Below are 24,839 nucleotides of genomic sequence, written 5' to 3' on the forward strand. Positions count from 1 at the left end.
GTGATGGGGGAAAGTGCATATATTGATGAAACTGTTTGCTACTGAAGCAACCTCAGGTAGTATGCTAATGGCTCAAGTCAAATAACAGCATTTTTCTCTGAAAATTATTTCTAAATCACTGACACTGTTTGTTTATAGGTCTTCCTATCACTGGGCTCTAATTTCACTTTGCAACTGGTGACTGTGATGCTTGTCGGTGGACGTTTCTATGGAATGCCAACAATTCTTCAGGAAGCAAAATCTGCTGTCCTTCCAGTCTCTGAGAAAGCTGCCAATTCTCAGGTAATTGGCCCTGGGTGTGGTTCTCTCAGCAGACCACTAGAGAGCAGCTTTTACAGGAAGGACGGAGACTCTTAGAGTTAGCATTTCTCATGAGTAACTATTTTCTTAAATATAAATAACTGTGAATATCACAGTAGATGTAACCAATATATTATATAAAAATACTTAGTCTATTTTCAACATTCAGTAGGAAAAAAAGAGACATATCCAGATCTCTTCTTGATATTATGTATCTAATATTGAGGTATTTTATGTTAAATAATTAAAATTATAGTGAAGCACTAATATGCCAGACTTTTTCTTGTACTACCATTGTGAATGTTTATCTTTAATATTCAGACTTTGGTTTACTGGGACGAGTTTGTGCTGATGTAGATAAATGTTGATGGTCAGATCCTGTGATATGGTTGTATCTGAGTATTTGCATCTTCTGTCTGAGGTCGTTGTAGGGAAGATTATTTCCCAATCACTTCATAAATGCTCATGAGAACAAAGAACAACTTGAGGGCTTTCCTTTCCTTTCAGGCGGATTCTGTCAATATAAGAAAAAGGCAAGGCTATTGTCTGTGGCTATGGTAACATGTATTTTTGAAGCCATTGTGAGATATAATTCTATCCTGCTCCTTCAGGTGGGAGCTGAAGTGACTTGGGCAAGCCTGTCTTAAGATGCTGAGGTGGAATCTGTACAGATGAATGGGCAGGAATATGGGCAGATATAGTCTCTGGCCACTATGGGATGCTCTTCAGCTACTCCCTCCTGAGCATCTTCTCCAAGGAGAATGAATGCTTTTTATCTTAAAATGGAATACACTGGCATTTAAAATAACTGAGAGAAAGAGGTTTTTTTTTCTTTGCCTCCTCTTCTTTAAGAGTGAATGAAGAAATAGAATTTATTAATGCTTTGAATTTTGTTGTCTTCTTTTTGTTCATGGGTTGTTATAAAAAAAAGATTCAGCAAAACCATTCATTTGGAGTAAAACATTTCCTACTACTTATCCATGCATATTGTCACAATACTGTATCACCCCAAAGGGCAAGGCTAGAGTCCATCATGGTACATTCATGTCTTTGGTGTATACTCTATACTCGTATCAGTGTTTGGTGTGTGTGTGTGTGTGTGTATGTGTGTGTTTGTGTGTGTGATGTGGCTAGGGCATTTTAAAACAGCCCTCTAGCCATGTAGCAAGAATGATCTCACTCAAAGCTTTTGGCATTTGCTAAGCAGAAGCCTCACTGGGCTGGGCATGGTGGCTCATGCTTTTAATCTCAGCAATTTGGGAGGCCCAGGTGGGCAAATCCCCTCAGGTCAGGAGTTTGAGAGTAGCCTGACCAACATGGTGAAACCCCATCTCTACTAAAAATACAAAAGCAGCTGCATGTGGTCGCACACGTCTGTAGTCCCAGCTACTGGGGAGACTGAGGCATGAGAATCATTTGAACCCGGGAGGCAGAGGTTGGGTGAGCCGAGATCATGCTACTGCACTCCAGCCTGGGTTACAGAGTGACATTCTGTCAAAGAAGAAGAAGAAGAAGAAGGAGAGGGAGAGGGAGAGAAAGAGAGAGAGGGAGAGGGGGGAGAGGGGGGAGAGGACGGGGAGGAGGAGGAGGAGGAAAACGAAGAAGAAGAGGAAGAAGAAGAGGAGGAAGAAGAGGAAGAAGAAGAACAGCCTCACTGTAACGGAGAATCTAGGCTGGAGTCAAATTAAAGTAGTTGTTTCTTTTCTTCTGTGGCTCCAGAAGTTATCCTGCGGAACCCTCTCACGTTTTTCTATTATTCTTCATTCCAATTTAAGAAGGGGAGAGTGAGTTTTAAATATAACTCTTGATTAAATGGTATCCCACATTTATAGCTATTGATACCAAAAGAGGTAAACTGAATTGTTCAAATCAAAATGTGAAGCCAGGAATCTGCTTTTATTCTTCCTCATTGCTCAGAACTTACTTCATCTATAAATCACATACCCTGGGAATGTTGTGCATAAAACAAAATCTTACTTGATGCTTGTGATAAAGATGGGTATTAAAAAAAACTAAAGTTTTCCGCTCTTCAAAAAAAGGTATAAAATTTAGTCGGAGCTGAAAAGAACCCTAATGTGGTGCTTATTTTATAAATGACAAAACATACTATTCTGTCTTAGAAGGCAAATTTTAGTTCTACAAATGAGGTTCTGGAAAGACCCATGAACAAGTCGTGTTAAATGCCATTTAAAATAGTTTCCTTTCATTTAACCATAATTATGCTTACCTTTTTTGGATGTTGTTCATTCAAAAGATAGCCTTTTGATTAAAAAAGAAAAAGCTATCGACTATAACCTAAATAATAAAGTAAAATAAATTTTAAAATCTGAGATGTTATTTCTTAAGCACTTCTCTTTAATTCAATATAAGACAAGGATATATATTATATAAACCAAGGAAAAGTTTATGTTTAACTCATCCCTCAGAAAACAGGAAGGTTTAGAGAGAAATAAAATAAGCATGATTTTTCCCTCAGGTCGGATTTGACTCCACTGCTTTTCAACTCATGAACATCACTGCTGGCACAAGCCACGTTATGATTTCTAGGAGGGGCACATATGGCGCGCTCTCGGTTGCCTGGACCACTGGATATGCTCCTGGGTTAGAAATTCCTGAATTCATTGTTGTTGGCAACATGACCCCAACACTGGGTGAGTTGTATTTTTTCTAAGATGAGTCCTGTGGAATATTGGAAGGATATCATTGGCCACTAATTATCTTGGGTTGTTCTTATTCTGGACACTGAATGTAGTTTCTTTTTTTTTTTTTTTTTTTGAGATGGAGTTTCGCTGTGTCGCCCAGGCTGGAGTGCAGTGGCTGGATCTCAGCTCACTGCAAGCTCCGCCTCCCGGGTTCACGCCATTCTCCCGCCTCAGCCTCCGAGTAGCTGGGACTACAGGCACCCTCTACCACGTCCGGCTAATTTTTTGTATTTTTAGTAGAGACGGGGTTTCGCCATGTTAGCCAGGATGGTCTTGATCTCCTGACCTCGTGATCCACCCTCCTTGGCCTCCCAAAGTGCTGGGATTACAGGCTTGAGCCACCGCGCCTGGCTGAATGTAGTTTTCTAATACAATACTCCCATATTTAAGTGATCAGAGTAGTGCAGGTTGCTTGGTGAGAAAAGGAGAGAAGCTTTTTTCAGTCAAATTAACAACTTCATGCCTTACCTCAAAAGAGTGGGGTCAGTCAGCAAACTACTCTGTCTATACAATAGGAGCTTGTTGAAAGTAGTTCTAAGAATCTAATTTGGCAAATACAGTAATAAGAAAAATAAAAATGCATACAGCCCTTGTATGCATTTCCATGTTCACCTGACTATTTCTGGCAGTAGGGCAGCTGTTACTTTAGATACTTTATTTTTTAAATTATACAATTAGCTCTTTGAGAGTTAGTGAGATGCGAATGTTAGATGGTTTGACCTCTACCGTGTTATAGAAAGCTCATTGCAAATTTAGATAATGAGAGTTTATAAAGAACCCTTCAGTGGACCCTGAATCTGAGGATCTCCCTCCTTGATTCACAGGGTCTTGTTGGTCAGCAGGCAAACACCATTTACACTCAGTAAGAAACCTAATGAATCCTGCGGAAGACTGAGATCCTTAGTCTCTCAGAGAGGAGGGAATGATTTTCATTTTCCCAAGACCTTGGCATCACTGAGAGATAAGAAGGAATGAAAGCTAAAGTCCTGTAGAAGATGGGGGGTGAGGGCTAGGCCAGTGAAAATGACATTTTCATGCCAGCTTCCATCCTAACAGCAGTCCCAGAAAACAGAGAGAAATTAGCTGCGTGATTGAGAGACACCATAGTGTGATAACTGCCTTGGATACTGGGGCTTCTTTAGCCCCTGGATAGGTGCCCTGATCTGATGTCTGAGACATTGGCTCCTCTTGTTTTCCTTTTGGCATGTTCCCTAAGTTAAAGATATTTAATTATCTCTTCTTTTTTATTTTCTAGCCCTTTTTTTTCTGCAGAAACTCTTATCTTTTACTTCCTTACTCCTCTGTCACTTTGGGTGATATGCATAGCTCTATACAATTTAGGGTGATTTTTTAAAAATTGTATGTTAGTAACTACTTGCTACATATGAAAAGATTTATGTGTAGAAATATTGCTTATTATGAATGTGTATGCGGTTTTGTGCTTACATATCACATTAATCTTCAAACACTTTTGTGAGTTTATGTTAACTTGATTCAACTGAAATAACAGGAGTTTCCAAATAATAGATCTGTATCTTCAAACAGGTTCATTTAGTTTTTTTGAGGCTTTGTAATAAATTTTCAAACACAATGAAAAGTACATTGTACACCCATAAACTCACTGAGTAGATTTATTTATTTATTTTATTTTTATTTTTATTTTATTTTTTTTGAGACAGAGTCTTGCTCTATCACCCATGCTGGAGTGCAGTGGTGCCATCTCAGCTCACTGCAACATCCACCTCCCGGGCTCAAGGTATTCTCCTGCCTCAGCCTCCTGAGTAGCTAGAATTACAGGCTCAAACCACCATGCCCGGCTAATTTTTGTATTTGTTGTAGAGATGGGGTTTCACCATGTTGGCCAGGCTGATCTCAAACTCCTGATCTCAAGATCCATCCTCTTTGGCCTCCCAAAGTGTTGGGATTACAGGTGTGAGCCACTGTACCTGGCCTTGACTGGATTTAATAGTTGTTACAGTCAGCCATATTTGTGACATTTTTTCTGAAGCATTTTAAAGTAAAATACATAGATTATGATATTTCACCCCAATCTACTTCAATATGTCTCCTAAAAATATTCTGGGGCCAGAATTTAAAGCAAAGCCTGACACTAAATCTATATTAAAGCCTGCCTAACACCAGTCTCTTTTCACTATTGGATTTTGTCATTGAGCCAGGAAAGAAAAAGATATAAAGGAGAAAAGTAAACAGGGACTGACAGCAAGATTTGTGTGGTCTCCTGTAAGTTTACCTCTCCCCTATCCCTTTATAGAAATGTTTTACCTTTTGTAAACTATAATCGAATTTTGGATAAGAAAATATATTACTACAGTTTTAAAAGTCAAATCCCAGTTTAAGATAATAACTAATACCCTACTTTCCTTTTCATGTTTTCCTTCAGGGAGCCTTTCATTTTCCCACGGTGAACAAAGGAAAGGAGTTTTCCTGTGGACGTTTCCCAGCCCTGGTCGGCCAGAGGCCTTTGTTCTTCATCTATCAGGAGTGCAGAGCAGCGCTCCTGGTGGAGCTCAACTCCGGTAAGACCAACCTAATTCTCACCCAAGAAATTCTCTGAGGAATAATCTGGAATTCATCCATCAAAACAGAAAAAGGCACAAGGATTATTCTCCTTGAAGGAAACGCAAACATAGTTTTAGTGTAGAGCATCACATGGTGTGCATGCGGGAGAAGGAGGCGGCTCTCAGGAGCCCCGCCACCCACTGCTTGCCTTAAAGAGAGTTCCTCATGCTCCACCTTGAGAATGGGGACTGGGGTACCATCTCCGATAAGAACCATAATGGCAGTTCTCCTCTTGTTAAAGGAAGCTATCTTCTGAGAAGCTGAAAACACCTGATTGCCCCAAGTGATTAAGAGTAAGAATAAGATTAAGTAAGAATAAAACATCACAGTGGGGTGATAAATATTACCTTTTTGGACCAGTGACCCTTTGACTTTAATTTAATTTTATTGAATTTTACTATGTATCTGTAGTGACTCTTTTTGCAAATACAGTATATTTGCAGATAAATACATACCAGCCAAAAGCAATTTACTTTCCTTATTTCTGGGATAGACTCAACCAGAGCAGTAGAGGGCAGACCTGTTATTCAGACTTAGGGATTTAGTCCTGGCTTTGCCACTTACTCACTGTGTGACTTTGAGAAAGTTACTTGATCTTTCTATTCTTTAGTTTACTTGTAAAATAAAGAAAATTTGGGGGTATGAAAACTAGAGTGTATTCAAGTATGTTTGTATACATGTTTATGTGTGGGAAATCTCCATTGGGGAAATCAGATATGACTTTAGATTATACATATGCCATTTTTAAAATGTTTGTCATTTTAAAACATGTTTTAGAGTTACAAATTCAAATGCTTTAACAGCAGCAATAGTTATTAACAGTATTATAGTGCTTGACCAGTTGTGGTGGCTCACGCCTGTAATCCCAGCACTTTGAGAGGCCAAGGCAGGCCAATCACCTGAGATTAGGAATTCAAGACCAGACTGGCCAACATAGTGAAACCCCATCTGTACTTAAAACACAAAACATCTGCCAGGTGTGATGGCGAGTGCCTGTAGTCCAGCTACTTGGGAGGCTGAGGCAGGAGATTCGCTTTAGCAGCCCAGGAGGCAGAGGTTGCGATGAACTGAGATTGCGCCACAGCACTCCAGCCTGGGCAACAGAGTGAGTGAGACGCTGTCTCAAAAACAACAACAACAAGTAGTATTACAGTGCTTACCCTAGGCCAGGCATAAATCTTATAGTGCTTACTCTAGGCCAGGCATAAATCATACACACACACAAACACACGCATGCACACACGTACTCTCTCTCTCTCTCTCTTTACTCTCCCCAGCAGCCTTACGAAGTAGATTCTATTATTTGTCCCATTTTATAGATGACAAAAGTCATAGATAGATTATGCAGTAACCCAGAAGTACACAGTTTATACATGTTGGGGTCATGATTTCAATCCAGGCTGAATGGCCTCTGTCTGAGGTATTAACCGCTGTTTTATGTAGTGAGTGCTAGCTGCTTGACAAGAGAGAGTGATGGGCTCTGAAGAATCCTCCCTAAAGACACTTAAATTTATATTAAAACCAAAAACCTGTTAGCAAAAGAAATTATACCTGTAGACAGAATTAGGCCAAGAGGCCACCAGTTGTAAGCTCTGATATAGCTGTTAACTCACAACAAAAATCTATAGGAAAAAACTGAGGATAAATTATTCTGTCATGGGTGTCTATCCTACTTCACACACAGTTTTAGCTACATTTGCATGAGAGGATAGTCCCATTACTGGCAGCTGAAGGAAGCAAGGATTTTGCTTCTAGTGCCGGTAACTATTTCTGTCTGGTAGATAAGAAAGCTGGCAGAGGTCCAGAACATTGTAGTAATATTGTTCCCCTTGCACTGATCCTAAGAGAGAGCCTATTTTCAGATCCCTCAGACAGTTGCTCTGGGATGATGGAGAAATACAACAGAGACCTATGAGCTTTTCATTTAGCTCAGACTTGTTAGGTCCTGTCCCTGCTTTTGCAGCTCCTGTTCTTACATTTCTTGTGCCCTTACTTATCAATAAATAGGGTTTGATGGAATTTGAAATGGCACTTCATTGTTACGTTGCTGCCCTCACGATCAGCATTTTAAATTGTGAACGATGAATCTCTACAGTCATATTCCTATTTTTTAAAATCAATTTCTTCTTGATTTAATTTTTTTCCCAGATCAGGTTTCATCGTTGCTGAAATTGAACCAATGGGCGTCTTCCAATTTTCCAGTAGCTCAAGAAATATCATAGTGTCAGAAGATACACAGATGATCAGATTACATGTACAAAGACTATTTGGGTTCCACAGCGATCTTATTAAAGTTTCTTATCAGACCACTGCAGGAAGCGCCAAGCCACTGGAAGATTTTGAGCCTGTTCAGAATGGGGAACTGTTTTTTCAAAAATTCCAAACTGAGGTTGATTTTGAAATAACCATTATTAATGATCAGCTTTCTGAGATAGAAGAATTCTTTTACATTAACCTTACTTCAGTAGAAATTAGGGGATTACAAAAGTTTGATGTTAATTGGAGCCCACGCCTGAATCTAGATTTCAGTGTTGCAGTGATCACAATATTGGATAATGATGACCTGGCAGGAATGGATGTTTCCTTCCCCATGACAACTGTGGCTGTAACAGTTGACACAACTCTCATTCCTGTAGAAACTGAATCCACCACATACTTCGGCACAAGCAAGACGACTACCATTCTGCAGCCAACCAATGTGGTTGCCATTGTTACTGAGGCAACTGGTGTATCTGCCATCCCTGAGAAACTTGTCACCCTTCATGGCACACCTGCTGCATCTGAAAAGCCTGATGTGGCCACGGTAACTGCCAATGTTTCCATTCATGGAACATTCAGCCTTGGGCCATCCATTGTTTATGTTGAAGAGGAGATGAAGAATGGCATATTCAACACTGCAGAAGTTCTTATCCGAAGAACTGGTGGGTTTACTGGCAATGTCAGCATAACAGTTAAAACTTTCGGTGAAAGACATGCTCAGAAGGAACCAAATGCATTGCCCTTTCATGGTATCTATGGGATTTCCAACCTAACGTGGGCAGTTGAAGAAGAAGACTTTGAAGAACAAACTCTTACCCTTATATTCCTAGATGGAGAAAGAGAACGTAAAGTATCAGTTCAAATTTTGGATGACGATGAGCCTGAGGGGCAGGAATTCTTCTATGTGTTTCTCACAAACCCTCAAGGGGGAGCACAGATTGTGGAGGGGAAGGATGACACTGGATTTGCAGCTTTTGCCATGGTTATTATTACAGGTATATCTTTGAAATGATGGAGATAAAAATGTACTTTTGTGGTACATAATTTGTATTAAGATGAATCTGGCTTAAATTTAATGGAAGAAGGTGAAGTACTTAAGTTATTCATAGGAATGCATTAAAGTGTTGTTTTTCTGTAGCATGGACCCATGCCATGAACTCATGATGTGCTGTTCTGAGGGCCCTGTAATTTAATGTACTGTAAATGTCACTGAGATCAGAGCCAGTAATACAATCTAAATTTACCAGCCACTTTCAGTAACCCATCCTAAAGTCAAAGATCTCATTGGCAGGAATTTTTTTTTTTTTCTGTTACCAAATAGATTTAAACTATTGCCTTTTGTTTTGCTTTTGATCCAATGTAGTTGATACAGCCATCATACTATTGCATATGTATGTTACAATAGCTTAAAAATTTAATTATTTTTTGTTTCTCAGGTATCTTATGCAATCTTTTTGTGACAGTTTGCAATTTACCTCTGAAATCATCCTGTATTTCTTTTTTTTTCTTTCTTTCTTTCTTTTTTTTTTTTTTTGAGATGGAGTCTTGCTCTGTTGCCCAGGCTGGAGTGCAGTGGCACGATCATGGCTCACTGCAACCTCCGCCTCCTGGGTTCAAGCAATTCTCTGTCTCAGCCTCCCGAGTAGCTGGGATTACAGGGACCTGCCACCACCCCTGGCTAATTTTTTTGTAGTTTTAGTAGAGACAGGGTTTCCTTATGTTGGCCAGCTTGTCTTGAACTCCTGACCTCGTGATCCACCCGCCTCAGCCTACCAAAGTGCTGAGATTAGAGGTGTGAGTCACTGCACCCGGCCTGCAATCATACTGTATTTCTTCAAATGAAATACATCAGCATGTCAATACCTTATATGAATTAGTGACAGGCTATCTCATGATTCTTTTCTTTTTTCAGTTTTATGTTTTATTGTAAAGTGACAACTTGTAATTATACATATTTAAAGGGTACAAGGAATGATGTTATGATTTATAAATACAGTGTAGAATAATTTAATCAAGCTAGTTACATGTACATTATCTCAAACATTTTTCGTAGTGAGAATATTTCAAATTTACTATCTTAGAAACTTGTAAACATACAGTACTCTGTATTAACTATATTCACCATTCTGTGCAATAGACCTCAAAACATGTTTTTGAGATTTGATGCTTCCTGGAGTTCATATTTTGTTTTAGTCACTCAGTTTTAATTGTCATAATTTTGCAGTCTTTTAACTTCCTTTCATATGCTCAGCATTATCTCATTTATGTTAACCTACAAATTTACATCAATTAGTATGATTTATTCCTATTTCTACAGTTTATGTAGTGTATTGTAAATTCTTATTCTATTCTACAAGTTATTTACTGATTTTGATTCAAATTGGCTTAATACCATCTATATATTTCTATTAAAATTAGTTTGGCAGTCAGCATCCTCCTTCTCATTCTATGACACAGATATTTTATTACAGTTATTTGAATATGACCAGGGCTGATAGTTAAAACATTTAACAATTAGTTTGGCACCGGTCAGGCCCATTAAAATGGCTTCTGGAGGTTCTTTGCTGTTCTAAGCGATACTCCATTAATTACTGGATCACGAGGAGGTCTTGTAGTCCTGGTTAAGAAAGTGGCAGTGGGCTCTTTGGGGGCTCAGGACAGAAGTTAGGTACCAACTGGAATGGAAGTGCTTCCCTGTTTTATGAGATAATATAGCCTACCAGTGCCTATCCCTTCATCAGCTCTGAGCTTAGTTTTAACTCACCAGGCAAATGGTAAGTCAGCTGAGCTCTGTGAGATTCTGTGATGTTTACCTTCCCTACATAAGGCACACTCATCACACACCTGTTGCAAATGACTGACACCCTGCCATAGCTACCACTAACGTCATGTGATGTAATTGGCCTGACTACACCACCAGGCACATTCACGTGGTCATAAAACCTTAAGTTCCTTTACTTGCAAATGTTGCCCTCATCTTTTCTCTACCTGGCATTTTTTTCTTAATAATATTTCTCACTTAACTGGATAATTAACTTTGCTGCATCCACCCATCTTTATAATCTTTTTACATTTAGATTTTAGAGCAAACTTTCTGAGTAAGTCAGGGAAAAAATCGTTTATTTAGTTTTGATTTAGATCATTGGCATATTAGCAGTCTGGAATCATCTTACTAGAAATCTGAAATCAAATTTGTTATTGTAAATGTGACAAGGGAAGTGTTATTTTCATTAGAATCATGCTAGTTGCTATTGCCTTGGAAAAGGAAATGAGGGTTCTGCTGTGATAGTCTTGTAATCTACTTGAAGAGCCCAAATCCTCACTTAAGGTGACAAGGAAACAATTGCTGCCAAAGATAAAAAGTCAATGTCAGATTCTGATACAGACACTACAAAGGCTACGAAGCGATTGTAGTGATTAATTGGTGAGGATGAGGATTGGCAGTCTGAAACAAAACACACATGAGATCCTAGGACAAATGTCACCCATCATTTGCATGTCCCTAATAAAGGGGCTCCACATTTACTTTAAGACCAGGGAAATGGTCCAGAGGCTGATGACTACTAGTTCTTCCCTATCAGGACAGTTCAGTGGTTTTCTGTTTCCTTAACACAACCTACTCCCTAACTTCAGAAATTCTGTCTCCTTAGAATGCCAGGAGTCAGGTTTCAGGGTGATGGGTACACATGATAATATGGTTTGGCCCTGAGTCCCCACTCAATTCTTATCTCCAGTTGTAATCCCCCAAATCCCCATGTGTCGAGGGTGGGACCTGGTGGGAGATGATTGGATCATGGGGGCAGTTTCCCCCATGCTGTTCTTGTGACAGTGAGTGAGTTCTCATGAGATCTGATGGCTTAAAAGTAGCACTTCCCCTTGCTCTCTCTCTCCTGCCACAATATATGACGTGCTTTGCTTCCCCTTCCACCTTAATTGTAAGTTTGCTGAGGCCTCCCCAGACATGCAGAACTGTGAATCAAACCTCTTTTGTTTATAAATTACCTAGTCTCAGCTAGCATCTTTATAGCAGCATAAAAATGAACTAATACACATTGTTTTTCAGGCTGATTGGCTTTAGGATCATTGCTTCTAGGATCAATGTAAAACTGGGTCATGGAGAAATAGAAAGCAGTCAGAGCTGTGCACTGGTATTTCTCTAGTCTGAGAAGCTGGCTTAGGTGCTGCCTAGAATTTGAAGTGATGATTTCTGTATAGTATGGGCCCTAGTTTTGTTCCAGTTTAAACATTTTTTTAAGTATAATGGTACCTGTAACCTCAAGTGTTGCTTAGGAAAGTTTCTGATACCGAGAGATGCTCAGGAGTTCCTTAATATTTCTGTTTTGTTCTGGGGCAAATAGCTTAATGGGTAGCATAGATGGTCTTTTAGTCAAACCTCTTACGTGAAGGTAAATCTGTTGAGCAGAGTTCATTTATTTGACAAATATTTATTCAACACTTACTATATGCTCAGTTCTGTTCTCGGAGCTGGGGATACAGTAGTGAATAAAAGTTGTTGCTTGAGTAGGGCTTACATTCTGTGGGGGATATATAGTCTTAAAACAGATAAATATCTAAAATTTCAAGTACTGTCAAATGTAAAGTAGGATCTTAATAGAAAAATGAACATGTGTGTCAGGTGAAAGAGTGGGATTTGATGATTTATTTCTTCTTTTCTTCTATTCCCAAACAGCCACCTTGATGTTATCATAGTTTAGTTTATTTTTAATAAAGATATTTTAACAACTCTAGCTCCTCTCACCACCTGTGAATTTCTCACTTTTAAACCATGTGAGCTGGCAAGATTAGTGGAGCATGGGCGGTCTTTTAAATAATTCTTGAATATATTATAGCCCTCCATTCTTTTTTCAGGGAGTGACCTTCACAATGGCATCATAGGATTCAGTGAGGAGTCCCAGAGTGGACTAGAACTCAGGGAAGGAGCTGATATGAGAAGACTGCACCTTCTTGTCACAAGACAGCCAAACAGGTAAGTATCTATATAGTATATGGAAGACGTAACATTCTGTGTGTCTGTATAAATCTAAGTTCAGTTCATACAATGGTAGAGGCAGGGTAAGATAGAAGGAAGTAGTGTGGAATTTGGCATGTCTTCAGATGCTCTAGTTCTTAATCTGTGATTATGATACTTCCTTTATGATTATAACTTAGGGTTACCTTGGGTGTTTTATACTTCATGAAGTACCGTACAAATATCAGACTACGTAGGTCATCACTTCATCTTACTGCCTGTTATCTGCTCACTCCACATACATACCATTTTCCTGTAAGGAAAACTTGGAGTACCAAAATTTTGTTTGCAACTTAAAACTGTATAGTAGCAGCTTTGGATACTAATCACATACATGTGCTTGGCTTGCACACATGCACATGTGTATATATTACATTTTCCATTTGGGGCCTAAATAATCTGTGAGAATATAAATCTCCCTTTGCCCTATTTTGCAGAAACAACCATTATGAGTGGAAGTGTTGTTTCTTTAGAAAAATTCTTTTTAAAAGAGAAATGAGAAACATTTACTTGCCTTTAAGAACTCCATGTAATTCTCATTTTCACATTTTTTGGACATAATAGAAAAATATTATTTGTTTTTACATTCCTTATACAGAGTATCAGGATACTTATTCATTATCAAATGGAATGTAGTCAAAGAAAACCACATAAGCCCTGAGGCTTAATTTAATTCTCTCATTTGTAGTGAGGAAAATTGGTCATTTTCAGCATCATCAATGGTAAAGTAAGTGCTGTACTTTGGATGAAGAGGTACCATTTGGCACAGTGATAAAAAACTCTATTAGACATGGGGATGACACCCTTTGTTAAGGCATTGGGTGGGTTTCTTGCTCACAGGGCCTTTGAAGATGTCACGGTCTTTTGGCGAGTCACACTTAACAAAACAGTCATCGTGCTCCAGAAGGATGGGGTAAACCTGATGGAGGAACTTGAGTCTGTGTCAGGGACCACAACCTGTACAACGGGTCAAACAAAATGCTTTATCAGCATTGAACTCAAACCAGAGAAGGTAAGAAATGAAGACACACACTAGTGTCAACTTCTAATTATATTTCTTTAGAATTAATCATTTTAAAACCACTATTGAAACTTATACATTGTTAATATGGAGATTCTTTGTGTCTTTCTTAGCTATAATGTCTAAATCTCTTTGCTGACAACAAACTTTAGACAGACTTGATTACATTATGAATTTTGTAAATAAACTTGTCATTTTTCTATTTTTTTGTTTCTTGCCATATTCTAAAATAACAACCATGTAGATTTCACTTCTTTTATTTGTATTCTTGGTACAGTTCTTTCCTTTTCTCAAAATAAATGTCTTCTTCACAATTCTTTTTATTAACCCCTTCCTACTTACATACAAAGAAAAAAATGTTTATCATTGCTTAATAAATGAACACATGCTTAATAAAAGATGTATCTTGATATACTAACTCTACTAAAATTAATAAAATATTAAGTATATAACATTAGAATCATATTTATCTTGCATGCTATCTCTTTTATATAATGATAACATTTCTTCTTTCAGTATCACTATAAATTCAAATAATTTTTATTACTTACTAAGTGATTTTCTTTTTGGTATTCAAATAGTCATGGCATGGCCACTGATAGTCTTATTAAGCTGGTCTTTTGTGCTTTCAGTATTACTTTAAAAATATCTGGAAGCATACTTGCTTTATAGCAATAACAAGCATTCTAGAGCTGTCTTGATTTTTTCCCTAATGCAAGACAGCCAATTAACTAGTGTCAAAGGACTTGATTTCTTTGATCAGAAAGATTTTAGAGATCTATATGTATGTACTAGAGCTATGCAGGGAAGTTGATGCAGGCAAATGTGTTGCTCTTGTGGCCACTCTGGTGGTAGCAGCGCTAGAAAATATATTTTCCTTAAGGTCTTGAATCCCCACTCTTTTTTTCGTAGTTCAACATATCACATCATTGTTTTTTGCTTTTCTTGAGTTATCATCAGTTACTAAAACTTTCTGTCACACTGACAATGAGGAATTGAAATTTCAGTACTCAAGGCATTTGATCATATAGTATGTCCTCACTTCACATACTCGGTAGGCTCTTGGAAACTGCAACTTTATGTGAAACAATGTGCTGTATAATGAAACCAGTTTTACCATAGACTAATTGATATAAACAACAGTTCCTACTGCACAGTGTATGTCCTTTCCTTTAAAGTTGCTGTTTCCAAGAACCTGTCATGGTTAAGTGAAGACTTACTGTATTCTACCTGAAAACATTTAAACCTTTCTTCATGCATTTCTTTCAAATATTTTTATGCTTCCATCAACCCTTTCAACCCCAGATTTATTTTTGTTATTTTCTTTTTTGAGACAGTGCCTCACTCTGTGGCCCAGGCTGCAGTGCAGTGCTGCAGTCTTGGCTCACTGCAACTTCCACCTCCTGAGTTCAAGCGATTCTCATGCCTCAGCCTCCTGAATAGCTGGGATTATAGGTGCACACCACCATGCCCAGCTAATTTTTGTATTTTTAGTAGAGGCGGGGATTCACCCTGTTGGCCTGGCTGGTCTCAAACTTCTGGCCTGAAGCGATCCACCCACCTTGGCCTCCCAAAGTGCTGGGATTGCAAGCATGAGTCACCATGCCCAGCCTCCATATTTCTTAACTATAGCTTTCTCTTAATCAAAGTACCACTTTCTCCATGGTGCCTCCCATGAAACCTCTAGTTGGAGTTGTTGATTCGCTAAATTTACAAAACATAATCTGTACGTTTCTTATGGAAGTTATCAGTTATATGCAGTGTTATATAATATTTAACTATTATATTATAAATATTTGATTATATTTATTTAAAACACTTAAAAAAAATAAAACCTTACAAAATTGAACATCCATTTTTCCCTCTCCCCAGTAATATTCTCCAACTCCACTCCCTGCCCTGTCCCCTACCCAAACCCTCCACCCAGAGCAACTGCAGTCAGGGTGTGGTAGTTAAAAAAGAAAACTTTACATAAATATGTATCTATTAATAAAATATACTAAGCTTTGTGTGGTTTTAACTTTACCTTTATGGTATCATGCTATACATATCATTATACAGCTTGATATTTTCACTTGTCATATTTTGAGATGCGTCTGTGTTAAAAAATATTGAATTAGTTTATTCCTTTTAACTACTTTATAGTGTTTTGTGGTATGAATACATTTAATTTATTTTTTTGCTGATCATAGTATACATAGGTTATTTCCTGACATTGATTTTCTAGTAAGAAGCTCACCCAGAGAAAGTAAACGTATTTTTAAAGAAAGACCAAAAAATAAATGTCATGATAATCTAAGAATTTAATTCCATAATTTACAGAATATATCTCTAGATTTGGGATTCCCTTCCCCCTTGCGCTTCCCAGGTGAGGCGATGCCTCGCCCTGCTTCAGCTCTCGCTGGTCGGGCTGCAGCAGCTGACCAGCACAGATTGTCCGGCACTCCCTAGTGAGATGACCCCAGTACCTCAGTTGAAAACGCAGAAATCACCGGTCTTCTGTGTCGCTCGCGCTGGGAGTTGGAGACTGGAGCTGTTCCTATTCGGCCATCTTGCTCCGTCCCCCTTATTTCTCTAATAATGTGTATGAATCATACAATTTTTAAATATCAGAACTATCTACAGATATAAATATATTAGTAATAGTTCTTTTCTTTTTTCCTTTTTCTCATTGTCAGATACCACAGGTTGAAGTGTATTTTTTTGTGGAACTATATGAAGCTACTGCTGGAGCAGCAATAAACAACAGCGCCAGATTTGCACAGATTAAAATCTTACAAAGTGATGAATCTCAAAGCCTCGTGTATTTTTCTGTGGGTTCTCGGCTGGCAGTAGCTCACAAGAAGGCCACTTTAATCAGTCTACAGGTGGCCAGAGATTCTGGGACAGGACTAATGATGTCTGTTAACTTTAGTACCCAGGTAAGCATGGAATATATATTCATACATGTTATGGTTATCTTCTTTAACTGCAGCTAGAGTAATGACACAGGGAATAATTGATATGTTATTTTCTGAGGATAACATCGTAATTCACTTTTTGTTCATTACATTACGCTTTATCCTTGAAACAGCTCAGCTTTTCACTCATCAGTATCAGATCATGTTTTAAAATGACAGACTTGTATTTTTTCTCTCTTTTGACAAGATTGGTTATACAGTGCAAACTATATCTTACATAAATCTGTTTTATAAAATCTCTAAGGAGTTAAAATTTCTTCAGAAGGTAACTGTGTAAGGCCAGAAGCAGAAAGTAAGGATCTTATTATGTTTTGTATCCAAAACAGTTGAAAATTTTCTTTTTCAGAACCTCCAGTACTAGCTGATCTTTACACTTCTTCAAATCCATGCGTTCACAAAGCCTCGCTGCCACTTTTTTCACATCCATCCTCTTAGGTTGGATAAAAGACAGGGAGGCTATCTGGGGGCTCAGAAGATCAATGCTGCATAACACTAAGTCACCAGACCATGGACTTGGCCCCAACAATATCATAGCCCTTTCAGCTTTATTGTTTGCTTTTGTTTTAGCAGTGAAACTCTAATATAGTAAAGCAAAAATGTGTCTCTACTCTGCTTGAAGCATGATTGTTAGGATCATAGCTGACCCACCTTAGTCCTCTCTTTGTTCCCCTTACTTTATGTAACTTCAGGAAACCCACTATTTGAAAACTACCATTCTGGACAGCTCTTCTATTTCCCATGTTTTAAGAGTCCAAACGAGATGACTCCTTGGTCCTTAAGATTTCACAGTTTCATTAAAAGTTCCCTTTAGTATCTGCTTGGTTGTGTCACCATTGGGTGACTCAAACAAACAGGACATTATGTACATAAAAGAGAACATATATGTGGCCAGTATGCTGTAGCAGTTGCATGGGTCAAGATGAGAGAATAGGCCTCAAGCTGTGAATATTAAGCTGTTCTGGAAGTTTGCCAGGAAATAAAAGTTATCTTTATGACAGAGTCCACAGCTCAGCAAGCAAAAAGAAAACTCTCTATTATATGAGACCCTAGAAATAAAGTCTTTTCTAAATAGCACAAAGAGAAGTATGTTCATTTACAGTAGGAAGACTTGAGTATTTTTTATTGTAGTATTTAAGATAGAAGACAAACTATAGAAAGTCTGTTTCATTCTTCCTCTTCTCCCATAAAATGTGTATTGTCATAACTTCCTACTTTGTAGAATGGAAGAAAGGGGACTGGAGATGAAAAAACAGATGATAAAAGAGATTTGAGGCACATCTTAAGTGAGTGTATGTGCTCAGTCAGATGAGAGGGAAATTGAAGTTGCCAAAAGAAGAATTTGAAGGCCAGCATCTCTATCATATATATTTATATCTTTTCTAGATTCTTTATAAGTGATTCTTTGCAAAATGCATGCTATCACTAGTGTATAAATCATAAAGGGCACTTATTTATGGAACAATATATTTTTAGGAATTTCCAGTTTTCCCTACCATTTTATATGTCAACTTGACTGGACCACAGAGTGCCCATATATCTGGTCAAACATTATTCTTAGTGTTTCTGTGAGGGTTATTTTTTGGAATAATATTGGCATGTAAATCAGTAGACTGAGTAAAGCAGGTTGACTTTATAATGTGGGTGAGCCTCATTTAATCAGTCGAAGTCCTGAATAGAGCAAAAAGCCTGGCCCTCCCTTAAGTAAGAGATAATTTTTCCTATCTGATAGGCTTTGAATTGGAATAGTGGCTTTTTCAGTCTTTGGACTCAAAATGGAACATTGGCTTTTCCTGGGTCTCAAGCCTGCTGGCCTTTGCACTGGAACTACACCACTGGTTCTCCTAATTCTCAGGCCATAAGGTTTGAACTGGAACCACTGACTTTGGTCTCCAGCCTGTGAAATCATCCTGCAGATGATCTTGAGTCTTCTCAGCCTCTATAACTGCATGAGCTAATTTCTTATAACAAATCTCTCTCTCTATATATATACACACACACATACACGTATATACATATATACACACACATATACACATACATACATATACACAGACACGCACACACACACGCGCTATTCTGACCCTGACCCATAAACATACTACCCTGAGATTATGGGCTTAGTAGAGAATGTTTGTGGCAATGCATTAATACCAGTTTTTTTTAATTTTTAATTTTTGTAGGTACATAGTAGGTGTATATATTAATGGGATACATGAGATATTTTGTTACAGGCATACAATGCATAATAATCACATCAGGATAAATGGGGTATCCATCACCTCAAGCATTTATCCTTTATTTTTGTTACAGACAATTCAATTATACTTTTCTAGTTATTTTAAAATGTACAATAAATTACTGTTAACTATAGTCATCCTGTTGTGCTATCAAATACTAGATTTTATTCATTCTATCTGACTATTTTTTGTACTCAATGACCATTCTAACTTCCCTCAACCCCCTCCACCCCACCACCACCACCCTTCTCAGCCTTTGGTAACCATCATTCTACTCCCCATCTTCATGAGTTCAATTGTTTCAATTTGTGGCTCCCACACATAAGTGAGAACTTGTAATGTTTGTGTTTCTCTGCGTGGCTTATTTCACTTAACATAATAACCTCTAGTTCCATCCAGGTTGCAAATTACAGGATCTCATTCTTTTTAATGGCTTAATAGTACTGCATTGTGTATATGTACCACATTTTCAATATCTGTTCATCTGTTGATGGACACTTTGGTTGGTTCCAAATCTTGACTGTGGTGAATAGTGTTGCAACAAACATGAGAGTGCAGGTATCTCTTCGATACACTTTCTTTTCTTTTGGGTGTATCCCTAGGATTTCCTTTCTTTGGGGTATATACCTAGGAGTGAAATTACTGGATTACATGGTAGCTCTATTTTTAGTTTTTTCAGGAATCTCCAAACTTCTCCACAGTGGTTGTACTAATTTACATTCCTACCAGCAGTGTATGAGGGTTCCATTTTCTCCACCTTCTCACTAGCATTCATTATTGCCTTTCTTTTGCATAAAAGCCATTTAACTGGGGTGAGATTATATCTCATTGCAGTTTTGATTTGCATTTCTCTCATGATCAGTGATGTTGAGCACCTTTTCTTATATCTATTTGCCATTTGTATGTTTTTTGAGAAATGTCTATTCAGATCTTTTGTCCATTTTTAAATTGGATTATTACATTTTTACTTATAGAGTTCCTTGAGCTCCTTATATATTCTAGTTATTAATCTCTTGTCAGATGGGTAGTTTGCAGATATTTTCTCCCATTCCTTGGGTTGTTGCTTCACTTTGTTGATTGTTTCGTTGGTTGTGCAGAAACTTTTTAATTTGATGTGATTCCATTTGTCCAGTTTTGCTTTGGTTGTGGGGTATTACTCAAAAAAATCTGCCAGTCCAATGTCCTAGAGAGTTTCCTCCAATGTTTTCTTGTAGTAGTTTCATAGTTTGAGATCTTATATTTAAGTCTTTAATCCATTTTTATTTTGATTTGACTTTTTGTATATGGTGAGAGATTGGGATCTAGTTTCATTCCTCTGCATATGAATATCCAGATTTCCTGGAACCATTTATTGAAGAGACTGCCTTTTTTCCAATGTATGTTCTTGTCACCTTTATGGAAAATGAGTTCACTATAGAAGTATGGATTTGTTTCTGGGTTCTATTCCATTCTGTTCCATTGGTCTATATGTCTGCTTTTATGCCAGTACTATGCTGTTTTGGTTACTATTGCTCTCTAGTATAATTTGAAATCAGGTAATGTGATTCCTCCAGTTTTGTTCTTTTTGCTCAGGATAGTTTTGGCTATTCTGAGTCTTTTGTTTCTCCATTTAAGACTATTTTTCCTATTTCTGTGAAGAATGTCATTAGCATTTTGATAGGGATGGTGTTGAATCTGTAGGTTGCTTTGGGTAGTATGAACATGTTTACAATACTGATTCTTGCAATCCATGAACATGAAATATCTGCATTTTTGTGTCTTCTTCAATTGCTTGCATCAATGTTTCTCATAGATTTTTTTTTTTTTTTGAGATAGGATCTTGATCTTCTGCCCAGGCTGGAGTGCTGTGGTGTGATCATGGCTTACTACATCCTCAACCTCCTAGGCTCAAGCAATGCTCCCACCTCAGCCTCTCAAGTAGCCGTGACTACAAGTGCACACCACCACACCTGGCTAATTTTTGTGGTTTTTGTAGAAATGGGATTTTACCATAATACTCAGGCTGGTCTCAAACTCATGGGCTCAAGCAATCCACCAACTTCAGCCACCCAAAATGCTGGGATTATAGGCATGAGCCACCATGCCTACCCAGTTTTATAGTTTTCATTTTAGAGATCTTTCACTTGTTTGGCTAAGTTTATTCTCAGGTATTTTATTTTATGTGGCTATTGTAAATAGGATTTTTTTTTTTATTTTCCATATGGTTCACTGTTGGCATATAGAAATGCTACTGATGTTTGTATGTTGATTTTAAATACTGCAACTTTACTAAATTTGTTTATCAATTCTATTTTTTTTGTTGTTGAAATCTAGTTTTTTCCAAATACAAGATCATATCATCTGCAAACAAGGATAATTTGACTTCTTCCTTTCCAATTTGTATGGCCTTTATATCATTTCTTGTCTAATTGCCATTAAAGTAATTGCCATTTAAAGTAATTGTCATTATTTTAAAATGATGTCATCTTATTACTGATTCCATAAACATACAAGTGAACTAACAAGCAAAGAGAAAACTGATAAAATTTGACACCTTAACTTTGTACTCCACTTTTTAACTTTTTGTTGTTTCTAGTTGTATCTTATTATACTGTCTATGTCTAGAAAAGTTGTTGTAGTTATTACTTTTATCCGTTCATTGTTTAATCTTTCTACTCAAGAAATGAGTAGCTTACACACAAAAATTACAGTGTTATAATATTCTGTAATTTTCTGTGTCCTTGCTATTAACCATGAGTTTTGTACATTCAGATGATTTCTTATTGCTTATTAACATCTTTGTCTTTTAAGTTGAAGAACTTTCATTAGCATTTCTTGTAGGATAGGACTGGTGTTGATAAAATCTCTTAGCTTTATTTGTCTGGGAAAGTCTTTCTCCTTCATGTCTGGAGGATATTTTCACTTGATATACTACTCTGGGATAAAAGTTTCTTCAGCACTTACTAAATATGTCATGCTACACTCCCCTGGCCTGTAAGGTTTCCACTGAAAAGTTTGCTGCCAGATGTATTGGAGCTCCATTCTGTTATTTGTTTCCTTTTACTTGCTGCTTTTAGGATTCTTTTTTTTTTTTAATCCTTGACCTTTGGGAGTTTGATTATTAAATGCCTTGAGGTAGCCTTCCTTGGGTTAAATCTGCTTGGTATTCTGTAACCTTGTTGTACTTGAATACTGATATCTTTCTCTGTGTTTGGGAAGGTCCTTATTATTAACCCTTTGAATAAACTTTCTCCTTCTATCTCTTTCTTTACATCCTCTTTAAGGCCAATACCTCTTGGATTTGGCCTTTGAATGATATTTATAGATCTTGTATGCACGTTTCATTGTTTTTCATTCTTTTTTCTTTTGTTTCCTCTGATTCCCTTTCCTTCCTTCCCTCCCTCCCTCCTTTCTTTCTCTTTCTTTCTTCCTTTCTTTCTTTCTTTCTTTCTTTTCTTTCTTTCTTTCTTTCTTTCTTTCTTTCTTTCTTTCTTTCTTTCTTTCTTTCTTTCTCTTTTCTTTCTTTCTTTCTTTCTTTCTTTCTTTCTTTCTTTCTTTCTTTTCTTTCTTTCTTTCTTTCTTTCTTTTTTCTTTCTCTCTCTTTCTTTCTTTCTTTCTCTCTCTCTCTCTTTCTTTCTCTCTCTCTCTCTCTTTCTTTCCTTTCTTTCTTGATTCTTCCAATCCATGAACATGAAATATCTGCATTTTGTGTCTTCTTCAGTTGTTTTGCAAGGTCATCTTTTCCTGGATGGTCTTGATGCTTGTGGATATTTGTCAATATCTGGGCATTGAAAAATTATGCATTTATTGTAGTCTTCACAGTCTGGGCTTATTTTTACCCATCCTTCTTGGGAAGTTTTTCCAGATATTTGAAGGGACTTGGGTGCTGTGATCTAAATTTTTGGTTATTGCAGCCATATCTGCATTAGGCGGCACCCCAAGCCCAGTAATGCTGTTGCTCTTATAGACTGCTAGAAGTACTGCGTTGGTGGTCTTGGATAAGATCTGGGAAAATTCCCTGGATTACCAGGTAAAGACTCTTGTTCTCTTTCCTTACTTTCTCCTAAACAAAAGGAGCTTCTCTGTCTGTGCTGAACTTCCTGGAGCTGCCAGAGGGTTGATTCAAGAACTCTTGTGGTCACTACCACTGGGATTGTGCTAGATCAGACCTGAAGCCAGCACAGCACTGGGGGTCTCACCCAAGGCCCATGGTGACCACTGCATAACATATATCATAGTCTAACTAATAAAAATTAAAGGCAAGAAAAATATTGAAAGAACTGAGAAAGAAAAGTACCTTATCTTTAGGGCAAAAGCAATAGGAATGACAGGAGATTTCTCATGGAAAACCATGGGTCCCAGGTGGAAATGGCACACTATTTTTCAAGTGCCGAAGGAAAAGAAACTTCAGCCCTAAATTCTATATCCAGTGAACATGTCTTTCACAAGTGAAGGGGAAATTAAGATATTCCCAGATGAAAGAAAAACGAAGAATTTGTTGCACACAGACCTACCCTGAAAGAATGGCTAACGAAAGATCTTTAAACAGAAAGGGAATGATAAAAAGGAAAGAACCTTGGAACATCAGGAAGGAAGAAAGAACACAATAAACAAAAGTGGATTTCACCAGAAAGGATGTAGAGATAAAGAATAAGCATGTAAAATAATGTTCAACACCATTAGCTATTAGCAAAATGAAACCACAATGGGATATCACTAGATGCCTACCAGAATGGCTAAAATAAAATCCATGACAATACCAAATGCTGGTGAGAATTCACAGAGACTGGATCACTTATTCATTGCTGATGGGATGAAAAATGGTAAGCCACTCTGGAAAACAGTTTAGAAGTTTCTTCAAGAATTAAACATGAGCTACCTTATGACTCAGGAGTTGCAGTCCCGGGCATTTATTCCTGATAAATGAAAACTTATGTTCACACAAAAACTTACACATGAACATTTATAGTATCTTATTAATAATAGCCCCAAAGTGGAAACAATTCAGGTGTCCTTCAATGGGTAAATGGTTAAATTGTAGTACATCCATGCATGGAACACTACTCACTAATAATAAGAAACAAACTATTGATACATATAACCACCTAATCTCCATATAATCATACTAAGTAAAAAAAAAAAAAAAGCTGATACCAAAAGATTCTATACTGTGTGATTCCATTTCTATAATATTCTTGAAATTACAAAATTATAGGAATGGAAAAGAAATTGGTGGTTGCCAGATATTAAGGAGGGAATGGGCTGGGGTGATGCGAGTGTAGCTATAGAAGGTAACATACAGAATTCTTGTGGGGGTGAAAATGTTCTGGCTCTTGACTGTATCAATGACAAAATCCTGGTTGTGATATTATATTGCAGTTATGCAAGATGTTACTAATGAAGGAGATTGGGTAAAGGGTGTAGGAAATCTCCTTCATTATTTCATATAACTGCATGCGAATCTGTAATTATGTCAGAATAAAAGTTTTAACAATTAGAAATGACAGTTTCACCTCTCTGGTATTATTTTCTTGTTGCTTAATTGCTCTTGTGTTGTACTCTAAGTGCTAGGCATATTACTAGAAAACAGAAACATATAATTCTCTTTTCCAGTAGCTGGCATGGATGAAAAAATAATTATGGATCAAGTTGTTATTCTGTTATGATATTGATTTTCATTTTACTTTAAATAGATTAATGCAGTTAAAACAGTCATTGTAACATAGACACCCTTTGGTAGACCAGCATTCCCATGTACATAAGTACTGTAGC

General features: G+C 37.4%; 1 protein-coding gene across 1 annotated transcript in view; it reads left to right on the forward strand.

Moving 5' to 3' along the window:
• Positions 1-24,839, forward strand: part of ADGRV1 (adhesion G protein-coupled receptor V1) — a 605,676-nt gene that overhangs the window by 248,228 nt on the left and 332,609 nt on the right. The window contains exons 71-77 of the mRNA XM_011944259.1: positions 139-282; positions 2,777-2,951; positions 5,404-5,539; positions 7,731-8,836; positions 12,711-12,828; positions 13,711-13,882; positions 16,570-16,812. Of these exons, the coding sequence (XP_011799649.1) occupies positions 139-282; positions 2,777-2,951; positions 5,404-5,539; positions 7,731-8,836; positions 12,711-12,828; positions 13,711-13,882; positions 16,570-16,812 (2,094 nt within the window). The remainder of the gene's footprint in view (positions 1-138; positions 283-2,776; positions 2,952-5,403; positions 5,540-7,730; positions 8,837-12,710; positions 12,829-13,710; positions 13,883-16,569; positions 16,813-24,839) is intronic.

Source organism: Colobus angolensis, unplaced genomic scaffold, assembly GCF_000951035.1.
Source record: "Colobus angolensis palliatus isolate OR3802 unplaced genomic scaffold, Cang.pa_1.0 Scaffold23, whole genome shotgun sequence".
NCBI lineage: Eukaryota > Metazoa > Chordata > Mammalia > Primates > Cercopithecidae > Colobus > Colobus angolensis.